Source organism: Pseudoliparis swirei, chromosome 3, assembly GCF_029220125.1.
Source record: "Pseudoliparis swirei isolate HS2019 ecotype Mariana Trench chromosome 3, NWPU_hadal_v1, whole genome shotgun sequence".
Classification (NCBI taxonomy): Eukaryota; Metazoa; Chordata; class Actinopteri; order Perciformes; family Liparidae; genus Pseudoliparis; species Pseudoliparis swirei.
In genome coordinates, this window is record NC_079390.1 from 139792 (window position 1) to 158006 (window position 18215).

At 49.2% G+C, this 18215-nt stretch overlaps 1 protein-coding gene across 1 annotated transcript in view; it reads right to left on the reverse strand.

Moving 5' to 3' along the window:
- sh3pxd2b (SH3 and PX domains 2B) overlaps positions 1 to 16187 on the reverse strand; it is a 73786-nt gene extending 57599 nt beyond the window's left edge. The window contains exons 1-4 of the mRNA XM_056443321.1: positions 15887 to 16187; positions 13880 to 13960; positions 12374 to 12382; positions 708 to 774 (exon numbers count right to left, since the gene is read on the reverse strand). Coding sequence (XP_056299296.1) covers positions 708 to 774; positions 12374 to 12382; positions 13880 to 13960; positions 15887 to 15958 — 229 coding nt within the window. The 5' untranslated portion in view covers positions 15959 to 16187. The remainder of the gene's footprint in view (positions 1 to 707; positions 775 to 12373; positions 12383 to 13879; positions 13961 to 15886) is intronic.
- Positions 16188 to 18215: the final 2028 nt, after the last annotated feature.

The window sequence follows — 18215 nt, forward strand, 5'->3', positions numbered from 1 at the left end:
CTCTATCTGTCTCTCTCTGTCTCTATCTTTATGTATGTCTCTCTCTCTGTCTATGTCTTTCTGTCTCTCTATCTTTATGTATGTCTCTGTCTCCTCACTGTCTATGTCTCTCTATCTTTATGTATGTCTCTGTCTGCCTGTCTGTCTGTCTCTCTGTCTCCTCCTGTCTATGTCTCTCTATCTTTATGTGTGTCTCTGTGTCTGTCTCTTTCTTTGTGTCTATGTGTGTCTATCACTGTCTTTGTGTCTCACTCTTTCTCGCTCTGTCATTCTCTTGGTTGTTTCTAGCTTTAAAAGTATTGTTTACATCCCACTATAGGCTTGTTCCTCGATTGTTTGTATCTTAAAAAGTATTGTTTACTAACCACTAAAGTCTGGATACATCAATAAACTAAATGATAAAGCGCCCAGCTCTTTGTTGTGTTTTCATGTTTAATGAAGCCCAGAGATTGAAGCCAGGGTGTTCAGTCACTGGCTGGTTCTCTCTGCGTAGATGGAGATGTATCCATCTATTTATCCACGTGCTACTGCTCACTCTGGAGGGGGGCAACGTGCATGCCTCCAATTTGGTCATCTAATAAGATTTATTTTGATATTAAATTGACTTTTCCAGTAATACTGTGTCTTGTCAGGTTAGTGTGTATTATGTTAATGAGGAGGCGGGGTTATTGTCCCTTTAAAGACACGTGTGTGTGTGTGTGTGAGACCTGGTAGGAAGGGGATGATGCGGCGCTTCGGGTCCTTCTGGCCTCCCTCCACTGGGAACTTGTCCAACTACACACCACCTACACTGAAACAGGACACATCACAACTACACACCTGGACAACTACACACCTGGAAAACTACACACCTACAAATACACACCTGGACAACTACACACCTGGACAACTACACACCTGGACAACTACACACCTACACAACTACACAACTACACACCTGGACACCTACACAACTACACACCTGGACACCTACACACCTGGACAACTACACACCTACACACCTGGACACCTACACACCTGGACACCTACACAACTACACACCTGGACACCTACACAACTACACACCTGGACACCTACACACCTACACAACTACACACACCTACACACCTGGACAACTACACACCACCTGGACACCTACACACCACACCTGACACACACCTGGACACCTGGACACCTACAACACACCTGGACACCACCTACACACCTACACACCTGCACCTACACACCTGGACACCTACACAACTACACACACACCTACACACCTGGACACCTGGACACTACACACCACACACCTGGACACCTACACACCCTACACCTGAACACCTACACACAACTGGACACCTGGACACCTACACACCTGACTACACACCTGGACACCTACACACCTGACACCTACACCTTCACACCTGGACACCTACACCTACACACCTGGACACCTACACACCTGGACACCTGGACACCTACACACCTACACAACTACACACCTGGACACCTACACAGCTGGACACCTACACACCTGGACACCTGGACACCTACACACCTACACACCTACACACATACACACCTACACACCTGGACACCTACACACCTACACACCTACACAACTACACACCTACACACCTGGACACCTACACACCTACACACACACCTGGACACCTACACACCTACACACCTGGACACCTACACACCTGGACACCTACACAACTACACACCTACACACCTGGACACCTACACACCTGGACACCTGGACACCTACACACCTGGACACCTACACACCTGGACACCTGGACACCTACACACCTACACAACTACACACACCTGGACACCTACACACCTGGACACCTGGACACCTACAACACCTACACACACCTGGACACCTACACCTACACCTGGACACCCACCTACACACCTACACACCTGGACACCTACACACCTGGACACCTACACACCTACACACCTGGACACCTACACACCTACACACCTACACACCTGGACACCTACACACCTGGACACCTACACACCTGGACACCTGGACACCTACACACCTGGACACCTACACACCTGGACACCTACACACCTACACACCTGGACACCTACACACCTACACACCTGGACACCTACACACCTGGACACCTGGACACCTACACACCTGGACACCTACACAACTACACACCTGGACACCTACACACCTACACAACTACACACCTACACACCTGGACACCTACACACCTGGACACCTGGACACCTACACACCTGGACACCTGGACACCTACACAGCTGGACACCTACACAACTACACACCTACACACCTGGACACCTACACACCTACACACCTGGACACCTACACACCTACAACTACACACCACACCTGGACACCTGACACCTGTACACACCACACCTGGACACCTACACAGCTGGACAACTACACACCTACACAACTACACACCTACACACCTGGACAACTACACCTACACAACTACACACCTGGACACCTACACACCTGGACACCTACACACCTACACAACTACACACCTGGACACCTACACACCTGGACACCTGGACACCTACACAACTACACACCTGGACACCTACACACCTGGACAACTACACACATACACACCTACACAACTACACACATACACACCTACACACCTACACACCTACACAACTACACACCTACACAACTACACACCTGGACACCTGGACACCTACACACCTCACACCTACACACACCTGGACACCTACACAACTACACACCTGAACACCTACCACACCTGGACACCTACACAACAACTACACACCTACACACCTACACCCCTGACACCTACACACACCTGACACCCACACACCTACACCTGGACACCTGAGACACCTACACACCTACACAACACACCCTACACCTACACACCACACACCTGACACCTACACACCTGGACACCTGGACACCTACACAGCTGGACACCTGGACACCTACACAGCTGGACACCTACACAACTACACACCTGGACACCTACACACCTGGACACCTGGACACCTACACACCTACACACCTACACACCTGGACACCTACACACCTACACACCTGGACACCTACACACCTGGACACCTACACACCTACACACCTGGACACCTACACACCTGGACACCTGGACACCTACACACACAGCTGGACACCTACACAACTACACACACCTGGACACCTACACACCTGGACACCTGGACACCTACACACCTACACACCTGGACACACCTGGACACCTACACACCTGGACACCTACACAACTACACACCTGGACACCTACACACCTGGACACCTACACCTACACACCTGGACACCTACACACCTACACACCTGGACACCTACACACCTGGACACCTGGACACCTACACAGCTGGACACCTGGTCACCTACACAGCTGGACACCTACACAACTACACACCTGGACACCTACACAACTACACACCTGGACACCTACACACCTGGACACCTACACAACTACACACCTGGACACCTACACACCTACACAGCTGGACAACTACACACCTGGACACCTACACACCTGGACACCTACACAACTACACAACTACACACCTGGACACCTACACACCTGGACAACTACACACCTACACAACTACACACACCTGGACACCTGGACACCTACACACCTGGACACCTACACACCTACACACCTGGACACCTACACACCTACACCTGGACACCTACACAACTACACACCTGGACACCTACACACCTGGACACCTACACACCTACACACCTACACAACTACACACCTGGACACCTACACACCTACACACCTGGACACCTACACACCTACACCTGGACACCTACACACCTGGACACCTGGACACCTACACACCTACACACACACCTACACACCTACACACCTACACACCTGGACACCTACACACCTACACACCTGGACACCTGGACACCTACACACCTGGACACCTACACAACTACACACCTGGACACCTACACACCTGGACACCTACACACCTGGACACCTACACACCTACACACCTACACAACTACACACCTACACACCTGGACACCTACACACCTACACACCTGGACACCTACACAACTACACACCTGGACACCTACACACCTACACACCTGGACACCTACACACCTGGACACCTGGACACCTACACACCTGGACACCTACACACCTGGACACCTACACAACTACACACCTACACACCTACACACCTGGACACCTGGACACCTACACACCTGGACACCTACACACCTACACACCTGGACACCTACACACCTGGACACCTACACACACCTGGACACCTACACACCTACACACCTGGACACCTACACACCTGGACACCTACACACACCCAGACACCTACACACCTTCACACACCTGGACACCTACACACCTACACCTGGACACCTACACACCTGACTACACCTACACCTACACACCTGGACACACACCTACACAACTACACAACTACACACCTACAACTACACACCTGGACACCTACACAGCTACACCTACACACACCTACCTACACACCTACACACCTACAGCTGGACACCACACCTCACACCTGGACACCTACACCTACACAACTACACACCTGGACACCTACACACCTACACAACTACACCTACACACACAGACACTACACACCACCTACACACAACTACACACACCTACACACACCTGGACACCTACACACCTGGACACCTACACACCTACACACCTGGACACCAACACACCTGGACACCTGGACACCTACACAACTACACACCTGGACACACACCTACACACCTGGACACCTACACAACTACACACCTACACACCTGGACACCTGGACACCTACACAACTACACAACTACACACCTGGACACCTACACAACTACACACCTACACACCTGGACACCTACACACCTACACACCTGGACACCTACACACCTGGACACCTACACAACTACACACCTGGACACCTACACACCTACACAACTACACACCTGGACACCTACACCTGGACACCTACACACCTACACACCTACACACCTGGACACCTACACACCTACACAACTACACACCTACACACCTGGACACCTACACACCTGGACACCTACACACCTGGACACCTACACACCTGGACACCTACACACCTGGACACCTGGACACCTACACAGCTGGACACCTACACACCTACACACCTGGACACCTGGACACCTACACACCTGGACACCTACACACCTACACAACTACACACCTACACACCTGGACACCTACACACCTACACAACTACACACCTGGACACCTACACACCTGGACACCTGGACACCTACACACCTGGACACCTACACACCTGGACACCTACACACCTACACACACCTACACACCTGGACACCTACACACCTACACACCTACACACCTACACACACACACCTACCTACACACCTACACACCTGACACACCTACACACCCACACAACTACACACCTGGCACCTACACCTGGACACCTACACACCTACACACCTGACACCTGGACATACACCTGACACCTACACCTACACACCTGGACACCTACACACCTACACACCTATACCTGGACACCTACACAACTACACACCTGGACACCTACACACCTGGACACCTACACACCTGGACACCTACACACCTACACAACTACACACCTGGACACCTACACACCTACACAACTACACACCTGGACACCTACACACCTACACAACTACACACCTGGACACCTACACACCTACACACCTGGACACCTACACACCTACACACCTGGACAACTACACACCTACACAACTACACACCTGGACACCTACACACCTACACACCTGGACAACTACACACCTACACAACTACACACCTGGACACCTACACACCTGGACACCTACACAACTACACACCTGGACACCTACACACCTGGACACCTACACACCTGGACACCTACACACCTGGACATGAACACACCTACACCTGGACACCTACACACGTCTCCTCCCACCTGCCCTACATTCCGGCGGCCTCAGAGGAGGTTTGTGTTCTCTGGACTCAGCAGTGGAGCCAGAGGAATGTGAGCAGATGGTTTCCTCCTCTTCCTCCTCTGACAGAGGGGAACATTTACCCTCCAGAGCTCTGCATCCTGATGTTCCACCTCTTTAAAGCCGACTCAGCCCTTCAGGTGAGGCCCGTGTTCCTCGTGTCGAGGTGGCTGAGAAGCCAACGCCGGTTATTGAATGAATGAGAGTATCTGTGGATCACTAGGCCGACGCCCCCCGGGGCCCCACCACCGGGGCCCCCCAGAGCTCATCGCCCCTCTGGAGCGACTCGCCGGAGCTTTTAGAGCAACACGCCTCGTCTTCTCAGTCTCCAGCTCTTCAGAGTCAACAGGTGATGACTCCAGTGAAGCTTCATCAGTCGGGAGTCGCACGGCGAGCCCACCCTCGTTGGGGAGGAAGTCCACTTTATCGTATATCTAGCTTTAATCATACTATATATATATATATCTTTAATCATAGTATATTTATATAAATCTTTAATCATAGTATATTTATTTATATATATATATCTTTAATCATAGTATATATATAAATCTTTAATCATAGTATTTATATATATATGTATATATATACAAACAAAATATTTAATCATGGTATATATATATCTTTAATCATAATATATATATATATAAATCTTTATTAACAGTATATATATATATCTTTAATCATAATATATATAAATCTTTATTAATAGTATATATATAAATCTTTAATCATAGTATATATATAAATCTTTAATCATAATTATATATATGTTTAATCTAATTGTTTCTGAAGATTCAGCAGAAAAGACAAACAGGAAGAACTTTTCTTAAAGCCGTGAACTCAACGAGCTGCTGGTGTCAGGATGCTTCATCAATGACGAGACACACACACACACACACACACACTAATGGTTCCCGTGTGTGTGGACACACCCAGTCTCCGGCCTCCTCTGTAATCAGAGCCTCAGGTGCTAAGCCCCAGTTGAGCTCTGATTGGCTGCCTGGTCCTCTCCGTGAGCTCACGTGTGACCTCCTCTTCCCTGTGAGGACGTGATGACGTCATCAAAACAAGATGAGACGTCCAGGTTCATCAGGCAAAGGAACAACGTGAGTGTGTGTGTGTGTGTGTGAGCCGTATTGAAGTGGGTCAGCAGCCTGTGGTTGGCCCTCGGGTTGAATGAAGATTCAGCAGAAAAGACGAAGAACTTTTGTCAGGATGCTTCATCAATGACGAGACACACACACACACACACACACACTAATGGTTCCCGTGTGTGTGGACACACCCAGTCTCCGGCCTCCTCTGTAATCAGAGCCTCAGACGAGACCGGACCGAAGTCACCTGATTGGCTGCTGCAGGATCCGTGAGCTCACGAAACAAGATGAGACCATCAGACAACACGCAGTCCAGCTTCACCGGGCAGGCAAAGGAACAACGTGAGTGTGTGTGTGACTCGGGTTGAACTCCAGCGTCAGCGCCTGGTGCAGCTGTGTAGACAGGAAGTGGTGAAGACACTTCCTGTCTCGCTCGGAGGCTTTTGGGCGAGACCAGAAGACGTCGTGTCTCACAGCGTCTCACAGTGTCTCTGTACCACTTTGATGATGTCACACCACTGTCTGATGATGTCATACCCCTGCCTGATGATGTCACACACCCTGCCTGATGATGTCACACACCCTGCCTGATGATGTCATACCCCTGCCTGATGATGTCATACCCCTGCCTGATGATGTCATACCCCTGCCTGATGATGTCACACACCCTGCCTGATGATGTCATACCCCTGCCTGATGATGTCATACCCCTGCCTGATGATGTCATACCCCTGCCTGATGATGTCACACACCCTGCCTGATGATGTCATACCCCTGCCTGATGATGTCATACCCCTGCCTGATGATGTCATACCCCTGCCTGATGATGTCACACACCCTGCCTGATGATGTCATACCCCTGCCTGATGATGTCACACACCCTGCCTGATGATGTCATACCCCTGCCTGATGATGTCATACCCCTGCCTGATGATGTCATACCCCTGCCTGATGATGTCATACCCCTGCACTGTAGCCAGGCTGACAGAGAGTCACAGCTCTGTGGAGCCGAGCATTCCTATAAACCTTAGTGGTAATGACTTTATGAACTTCTTTAATGAAAAGATTTTAACTATTAGGGACAAGATTAATAATCTCTTGCCCATAACCAGTGCCAATCTGTCCTTAAGTGGAATGGCCTTGGAAACCGCTGTATGCCCTGGTGTATATTTGGAGGGTTTTTCTCCTATCAACCGTGACCAATTATTTTCAACGGTTTCTACTTGAACACGCCTACCTGTCTCTTGGACCCCATCCCACGAGGCTGCTTAAAGACGCTTTTGCCTTTAATTACGGCTCTCTATTAGATATTATCAATGTGTCTCTGCTAACAGGCCACGTACCACACTCCTTCAAGGTGGCTGTTATTAAACCTCTCCTGAAGAAGCCCACTCTGGATCCAGAGGTATTGGCTAACTACAGACCGATCTCTAACCTCCCTTCCTCTCCAAGATCCTTGAGAAAGTGGTCGCAAATCAGTTGTGCGACTTTCTACATCATAATAGTTTATTTGAGAAATTTCAATCAGGATTTAGAAAACACCACAGCACCGAGACGGCACTGGTGAAAATTACAAATGACCTCTTAATGGCAGCAGATAAAGGACTCTCTCTGTCCTGGTCTTGTTAGACCTTAGTGCTGCATTCGACACCATTGACCATGACATCCTGTTACAGAGACTGGAGCAGTCGATTGGCATTTCAGGCACGGCACTAATTTGGTTTAAATCCTATTTATCAGATCGATCTCAGTTTGTATTTGTAAACGATGACGCCGATAACCACTAACGTTAATCACGGAGTTCCACAAGGTTCTGTGCTTGGACCAATTTTATTTACCTTATACATGCTTCCTTTGGGCAATATTATCAGGAAACACTCCATAAACTTTCATTGTTATGCAGATGACACTCAACTATATGTATCGATAAAACCAGAGGAGAGCAACTAACTCTGTAAATTCAAGCATGTCTTAAAGACATAAAACATGGATGACCTGCAACTTTGATGTTAAACTCAGACAAAACCGAAGTAATTTTAATCGGCCCTGAGCACCTCAGAGATCAATTATCTGGTGATGTGGATTCTGTAGACGGCATTGCCCTGGCATCCAACACCACTGTAAAGAATCTTGGCGTTATCTTTGATCGACTTGTCCTTTAACTCCCACGTAAAGCAAATCTCAAGGACTGCATTCTTTCATCTACGTAATATTTCAAAAATCAGGCACATCTTGTCTCAAAAGATGCAGAAAAATTGGTTCACGCGTTCGTTACTTGAGACTGGATTACTGTAACTCCTTATTAGCAGGCTGCTCTAATAAATCTCTTAGGTCCCTCCAGTTGATCCAGAATGCTGCAGCTCGTGTTCTCACTAAAACTAAGAAAAGAGATCACATCACTCCTGCACTAGCTGCTCTGCACTGGCTCCCAGTAAAATCAAGAATCACTTTTAAAATTCTTCTCTTAACCTACAAAGCCTTGATTGGTGATGCTCCATCATATCTTAAGGAGCTTGTCGTACCATATTGCCCCACTAGAGAGCTACGCTCACTAAAAGCGGGACTACTTGTAGTTCCTAGAGTCTTAAAAAGTAGAATGGGAGCCAGAGCCTTTAGTTATCAAGCTCCTCTTTTATGGAACCAGCTTCCAATTTCAGTCCGGGAGGCAGACACAGTCACCTCGCTTAAGAGTAGACTTAAGACCTTCCTCTTTGACAGAGCTTATAGTTAGGGCTGAATCAGGTTTGCCCTGGTCCAGCCCCTTGATATGCTGCTATAGGCTTATAGCTGCCGGGGGACGTTTAGGATGCACTGAGTACCTATCTCCTCTTTTTTCTCCTTAAGGATCAATTTTCATCCCTCAATCACACGATACTAACTCTGCTTTCTCCCGAAGTCCTTTTGACTTTACGTCTCATGGGGTCATCGGACCCTATGAGACGCATAGATCCTATCTGCCTGATGGATCGCCTGGGTCGTGGAATTCCTGCTCATGACTACGCCACTGTCCTGTTGAGACTCCGCCCACTCCTCCTCCCCACCGCCATCTGCCTGATGGATCGTGGAGGTCTCCATCGTGAATATGCCTACTATGAACTATTCATACACTCTGTCATATTCATTGAATGTATTTTAACTCTAAATCTGTCCTTCTGTACACATTACATCTATTGCATCTGTCCATCCTAGAGAGGGATCCTCTCTGTTGCTCTCCTCCAGGTTTCTTCCTTTTTCCCCTGAAGGGTTATTTGGGAGTTTTTCCTGGTCCGATGTGAGGTTTTGGGGCAGGGATGTCTATGTGTACAGATTGTAAAGCACTCCGAGACAAATTTGTAATTTGTGAAATTGGGCTATACAAATAAACTGAATTGAATTGAATTGAATTGAATTGATGATGTCATACCCCTGCCTCATCACCAGTGTAACAAGTCATACTTCATCAAAACGTTGTGAATGAATTGTACAACAATGTGGGACGCAGCACGTCTTCAGTCTCCGTGTCACATGATCACAAGTCGCCACTTTTCTGGAATAAATACCCTCAGCCTGTAGGTGGCTGGTGATTGGTCGACGCCAAATCTAACAGGAGATCAGAGATCAGAGTCTTTTAGTCAGCTGGTTCATCTGCCTCTCCCTCAGCATGTGGAGCCCACCGGCCGTCAGCACCAGGAAGCAGCTGCAGGGCGACACTAGCAGGGGGGGGGGGGGACGTCTCACGCTCTGGGTCGACGCCATCGACCCGACGCGCTGACGTAGAGCAGCTCCGCGTCAGAGCCGCTCTGACTCACGCCTTTAAAAACTCATTAAACTCTATTTCTGGAGACAGAATCTTCCGAAGGTTCCCCGAGTTCCTCGTCTCGCCATCGAGGTCGAGAAGAGAAGAAGAGATGAAGAGACAAAGAGAAGAAGAGAAGAAGAGACAAAGAGACGAAGAGACGAAGCAGGCACGTGCACAGACATTTTGGGGGGCAGGTGCTCAAACCAAAAAAAAGGGCACCCAATGCCAAAAAAAATTCTGCCAAAGTTGAAGCATTAGCAGCTTTACACTGATGATGCAATACATCCTCGACCTGCGTTTCCTCTGGGCAGCATCAGACAGCTAGCTTACATTTTCTTTGTGAATAAAGATGAATTATTATATAGCAACAACAGTACAAGCGTTCTGATTGGCTAATGGGTCGTCATGCCAGCCACGTATTGCCCTCCTGGTCTGATACGGATCCGTATTGCCCTCTTATGTCATTTTCAAAATGAGCGATATTGATAGACATCAACCCAAGAGCAGTGGTCCTCAAACTAAGGCCCGCGGGCCGGATACGGTCCGCCTCCACATTTGACCCGGCCCTCTGAACAATACCAGAGTCAGTCTGGCCACGCAAATCCTAGACTAGCCCCTGTTAAATACAACGGAATAAGAATTATCTCTCTCTCTCTCTCTTTTCTCTCTCTCTCTATTCTCTAAACATAACTAACGTCAGTAAACAGCTGCAAGGCTTTGAAATCACGGATTTCGTGAGTTTTTGTTTATTTATTTGTTTTGGAACCGTCGGACCAGTTGTGACGTCATGTTTTCAGCAGCGTAATGTTGTGGTTGATTTATCACAAAACAACGTCAGGGGACAAACACCATCATGACCTGTTGGTCTGATGCTGCGGGTCAGAGGAGAAGGAGGTGCAGCCGCTTGGTGGCGCGAGGAGGAGCATTGCGTGGAGGAGGAAGTGGAGGAGGAGGAGGGAGGGAGGGGTGCGGCAGGGGGAGGGGGAGGAGGAGGGGGGGGGGCACGTGAGCGTCGCGGAGCATGTCGGGGCGAAATTCTCAAATAAATGCCCCGTCGGATATTAAAACACATTTAGGGGGATTTGATGACAGAGAGAGTAACTTTTATTCTTAAATACTGATTAATGAAGAAAAAGTGTCTCCAGCAAAAAGGGCCCTTTACTCATCCAGGGCAAAAGGGGAGGAGCTTGAGCACCACTAGGGCTCTATCTGTGCACGTGCCTGAGATGAAGGGAAGAGACGAAGAGAAGAAGAGACGAAGAGATGAAGAGATGAAGAGACGAAGAGACGAAGAGACGAAGAGACGAAGAGATGAAGAGACCACCAAAACCACCAAAACCATCAAAGGCCCAGAGCATAATCTATTATCATGCTTTATCAACTGATGTCGCAATCTTTAAAACATAAAAGCGTTGTATGTCATTGAGACACGAGGGTCAACTTCACGAGGCCTTCTGAGTGACAGCTCGGCAGGGGGCGGGGCTTAGATGACTTCATACCCCCCCCACGTTAATCAGCCAATAGAGTCTCGAGCCCACGTGATTTAGAGAAGTCCGGCTGCTTGGAGCTCCTGGAGCTGACGTCAGACGAATGAATGATAAGGATTACGACATCATATAGATTATGACATCATATAGATTATGATCTCCTGCTGAAGCACGTGGAGGCCAGGAGGAGAGGAGGAGGAGAGGAGAGGAGAGGAGAGGAGGAGGAGGAGGAGGAGAGGAGAGGAGGAGGAGAGGAGAGGAGAGGAGGAGAGGAGGAGGTGAGACGTCTGGTCTTTCACTTCCTCATCGATTCAAAGCTCTTCACCGCAGGAGCGCCGACGCTCCGCCTCGTGGCCTTTCCAGAGTTTTTGCTCTCTAAACTCAAACCTCGGCCCCATGACCCCGTGACCCCGGAAGAGGAAGCTGGGATCCTGATGAGAGTCCAGGTCCACAGAGTCCAGGGACACAGAGTCCACAGAGTCCAGGGACACAGAGTCCACAGAGTCCAGGTCCACAGAGTCCAGGGACACAGAGTCCACAGAGTCCAGGGACACAGAGTCCACAGAGTCCAGGGACACAGAGTCCACAGAGTCCAGGTCCACAGAGTCCAGGGACACAGAGTCCACAGAGTCCAGGGACACAGAGTCCACAAGTCTCAGGTCCAGGGTCAGGGACACAGAGTCCACAGAGTCCAGGGACACAGAGTCCACAGAGTCCAGGTCCACAGAGTCCAGGGACACAGAGTCCACAGAGTCCAGGGACACAGAGTCCAGGTACACAGAGTCCAGGTACATAGAGTCCAGGGACACAGAGTCCACAGAGTCCAGGTCCACAGAGTCCAGGTACACAGAGTCCAGGGACACAGAGTCCACAGAGTCCAGGTCCAGAGTCTAGTACAGAGTCAGGTCCACAGAGTCCAGGGACACAGAGTCAGGTCCACAGAGTCCAGGTACACAGAGTCTAGGTACACAGAGTCCAGGTCCACAGAGTCCAGGGACACAGAGTCCAGGGACACAGAGTCCAGGTCCACAGAGTCCAGGGACACAGAGTCCAGGTACACAGAGTCCAGGTCCACAGAGTCCAGGTACACAGAGTCCAGGTCCACAGAGTCCAGGTACACAGAGTCCAGGTCCACAGAGTCCAGGTACACAGAGTCCAGGTCCACAGAGTCCAGGTCCACAGAGTCCAGGTCCACAGAGTCCAGGTACACAGAGTCCAGGTAACCCCTCCTCAGTGATGAAGGAGCAGTGGCTGCAGTGATGCACCGGGGAGCAGCTGGGGGTTCAGTGCCTTGCTCATGGACACTACGACTCGCAACTAATGGGGAGAGCGGGGATCGAACCGACGACCTTGAGGTTGCAGGACGACCCCCTGACCCCCTCAGCTGCAGCCGCCCAGCTGTGTGTGTGTGTGTGTGTGTGTGTGGTCACATGACTCGCCACGCTCTCACCTGGAGGTCGAAGAACTTGCTGTAGCGCCGGTAGATGCTCTCCGTGCCGCCATCGCTCCACGACACTCTGATGATGTAGACCTGCGGGAACAAAGAAGAGTCGACGGTTCAAATCCCCGCTGACGAACGGGGACGTCTCATTGGTTCATTTCCCAGTTCCTCTGAATCACTTCCTGCAGAGGAGGAAGTCGTCCTCCTCCTGCACAGCTGCAGCGGATATGAAAAGACGCCGCGTCAGCAGAATCGTCAAACTCTGTGAGACGAGTTGCCGTGGCGACCGATGCAATAAAGACCGGAGCGGCGATTTGAAACAACGTCAGTGAGACTACAGAGCGGCGTGGAGGCGGGTTCTAGAGGGAGGGGGAGGCCCTGGTGGGTCTGGCCCCGCCCCCTCAGTCAGATACCACCGTGGAGCCATGTGGGGGGGGGGGGGGGGTCGTCTCTTGGTGGAGAACCTTCATGTAGAGAAGAGTCCTTCACTCTGCTCCAGTCTGTAAGAATAATGACCCTGAGACAGACGGGGAGCTCACAGGCCCCCCCCCCCCCCGGTGGACGGTCTGTTGGTCCGTTCCTCCGGCTTCATGTTCAACTGTGCATGAAGCCGCCATCTGCAACCGGGCCGAGAACACGGGACCGGCAGGACCCCCCGCCGAGGCCCCCCCCCCCCTCTCTCTCTCTCTCTCCTCTCTCTCTCTCTCTGCTGGCCCTTCGGACCGCATGACGACACGCGAACCGTCTGCACCAGAACCATGAACGCCCCGCGGTTTGAGAACTGGCAGAGAGAGAAACACAGAGAGAGAGAGAGAGGGGGAGGGAGAGAGAGAGAGAGAGAGAGGGGGAGGGAGAGAGAAACACAGAGAGAGAGAGAGAGAGAGGGGGAGGGAGAGAGAAACACAGAGAGAGAGAGAGAGGGGGGGATGGAGAGAGAGACACAGAGAGAGAGAGAGGGGGAGGGAGAGAGAGACACAGAGAGAGAGAGAGAGGGGGAGGGAGAGAGAGACACAGAGAGAGAGAGAGAGAGAGAGAGAGAGACGGAGAGAGAGAGAGAGGAGAGAGAGAGAGACAGAGAGAGAGAGAGAGAGAGAGAGAGAGGGGGAAACACAGAGAGAGAGACACAGAGAGAGAGAGAGAGAGAGGGGGGGATGGAGAGAGAGACACAGAGAGAGAGAGAGAGAGGGGGAGGGAGAGAGAGACACAGAGAGAGAGAGAGAGGGGGAGGGAGAGAGAGACACAGAGAGAGAGAGAGGGGGGGATGGAGAGAGAGACACAGAGAGAGAGAGAGGGGGGGATGGAGAGAGAGCGTTGTCTTCCTGACATTCCCGTCTCCCACATCACTTTGCAGCAGCAGTGGGGGACGATCGTTGGAGCAGGAGGAATGACATCACATTCTCTCTCCCTCTCTCCCTCTCTCTCTCCCTCTCGCTCCCTCCCTCCCCCTCTTTCTCTCCCTGAGTAGATCTTCAATACATTTGTCTGAACACGGACTCGTCGGTTAAATGAAGTGAGACCCTGAACCCGGCGTGACGCCCGGTGCCACATGGCACCGGGTGGTTCTGTGAGGACCTCCGGAGATCTGTGGGGGGGGGGGGGGGTTGGACACCCCGTGTGACCTCTGGGGGTCAGTCCTGGACTGATCTGCCTTATTTAAATGTTCTGATGCCACACAAGAGGAAGAAGCGCAATGCAGGATTCTGATTGGACCGCAGGCTCTGGTCGAATATGACTCGACTCCCTCTCAGGGTTACACCAGACTAGACAGGTCAAAGGTCACATGAGCCACATCCCATCTGGAGGCTCTCTGACCTATTGGCTCTGAGCATGAAGTGTGAGGGGTTAGACCTCCCACACATAGCGACTCCATGACGTCATTCTTTACCATCAGCTCGCTCTCGGGAGGCCGTGGGGCGCGCGCGCTGTAACTTGACTCTCTTTGTTTTGACTCTCGAAACGGAGCGGAGTTGCACCGACAACCTCGGCGTGTTGCTGTGGGAATGAAGCGGGTCTTACGTAATGCTTGTTGGGGTTCCGCCGCTTCTGGACCTCTTGCACTAACACCTCTTGCACGGTGCGCCGCGGCATGACGTCACTTCTTCACGGCGCCGTTCAACACGGTCAGCAGCCCCGCTGGAGAAAGTTAGCCCCCGGCGACGCGCCGCTCAGCTCCGCGGACCCTGAACGCAACAAAAACTCTTTCCCCCCGTACCGCTGAGCTCCGCGGACCCTGAACGCAACAAAAACTATTTTTCTTTCCGTTCCGCCGACCACGCGTAAAACGTCCCGTCGTGCGCGGCTCGGAGTGAAGAGTCGGTCCTCGGTTCTTCCTCCTCCTCCTCCTCCTCCTTTCCGGTGCCTTGTCCCACTGACGGCTCCAGACCAAACTCCCAGCCTATCCCAGCTCGCCCACTCCCACTCGGGCCACTAGGGGGCGCCAGTGAGGTCCGCGGACCGGCCCTCCGGCGGCAGGGCGGCCCGCGGGGCCGCGGGTTCGATTGCTTCAAGCTTAAAGCTGCAGCGACGTGCCCGCGCTTGGGCACCTCAACCATTACGTTTTACTTCATTACATTACTTTAAATTACATTACATCACACTTCATTAAATTACTTTACACTTCAAACCTTACAACATGCACAGATTTAAAGAGTGAAACATTATTTGATACTGAAGATAATTGTGTTATCAAATCTCGCTCAAGGGCACTTGAGGCAAGGCACCTTATTTAGTTATTAACTCATTTTACTAAAGATATACACCCATCTGTTGATTCTTTGAGAGCATTCTCATTAACTCACGTTACACAATATATATATATATATATATATATATATAATTCTTTAAGAGGATATATTAACTCATGTTACTATATAAATATACATATATATTAATAATAATAATAATTATTATTATTATATATATATATATATATTAACTCATGTTACAATATTTATATATATATATATATATATATATATATATAATATTCACACCCATCTGTTGATTCTTTCAGATCATTCTTCTTAACTCCTTTAACTTCCTCCTTTGTGCTGTTTGTTGCACCTGAAGTTGCTCAATGTGTCGAAAGGTTTCATGATAATTGGGCAAAACATCTGTTGACTGTAAATATGTCTTCTTTGATAATGTGCTCATATGTACTCAGTATTGTTTGTGCATGGTCATGACCTGATGAGGAATGCGACACACTGGAACACGTGACGTCACCATGCGTTCATATGGTTAATATCTATAGTCATGAGATGATTAAAGCTGGGTGAGTTCATGAATGTCCTCTGGTTCCAGTCAAGTGTCAGGAGGGAGAAGTTATTAATATCTCAGAGTTATGTGGACATTATTAGTTTCAGATTTAACTCAAAGTTTATACTTTCATATCAAATACAGGTCAAACAAATAAAAAAGAGCTGGTGACCAAGTTTGAGATGTGTTGTCAGACAGCTCCATCTGGTGGTGAGTTGTACTCATTACATGTTTAGTGTATTTGTGGCAGTTCTGCCAACCTGCCAAAAACAGACCAGCTATGACGTCATTTAACTCTCAATTTAAATCCTACATTTTACTTCCTGCTGGTGTATTATGAATATAAACATTAATCAGTTCAGATCACTGACACAACTGAGACTATTTAAAGCTGAGGTCTGGTTATTGAAATCAGAATCAGTTCCCGAGAAATATTTCAAATATATAATAATTGCACTTTTGGAGGTATTGGTCTCAATAGTCATCAGTTGGGAAAGTTTATGATGATATATACTTACATGTTTATCCTATTCCACGTATTGTCCTATTATATTATTCGTAGTATATACTATAAACAAGAGATCTCCAAACTTTCTTTCCTTTATATACAATATATAATATATAAATATATAATATAAAAATTATATAATTATATATATATAATATATATAATAATATAATTATATTATATATATAATATATATAATTAGATATGATATATATTATATAATTATATATATAATAAATATATAATTATAATAAAATTATAATAATTGGTGAGCAGGATGAGGACTAATGATGTTTACTCATCACTCCAGAGCCTCATCAACTCAACTCAACTCCCACACACACACACACACACGCACACGCACACACACACACACAAACAGTTTGACCCACGTCTTTGTTCTGTCAGGGCGCTGCAGTGTGTGGTTGTGTGTTTGTGAGTGTGTGTGTGTGTGTGTGTGTGCGTGTGTGAGTGTTTGTGTGTGTGTGTTTCGTTACCCGGAAACAGCCTTTGAAGCAGCTCGCGGTGTTAAAGGCTCAGCGTCTCCAACACCTTCACTGATCCTTCTAAATCCTCCTC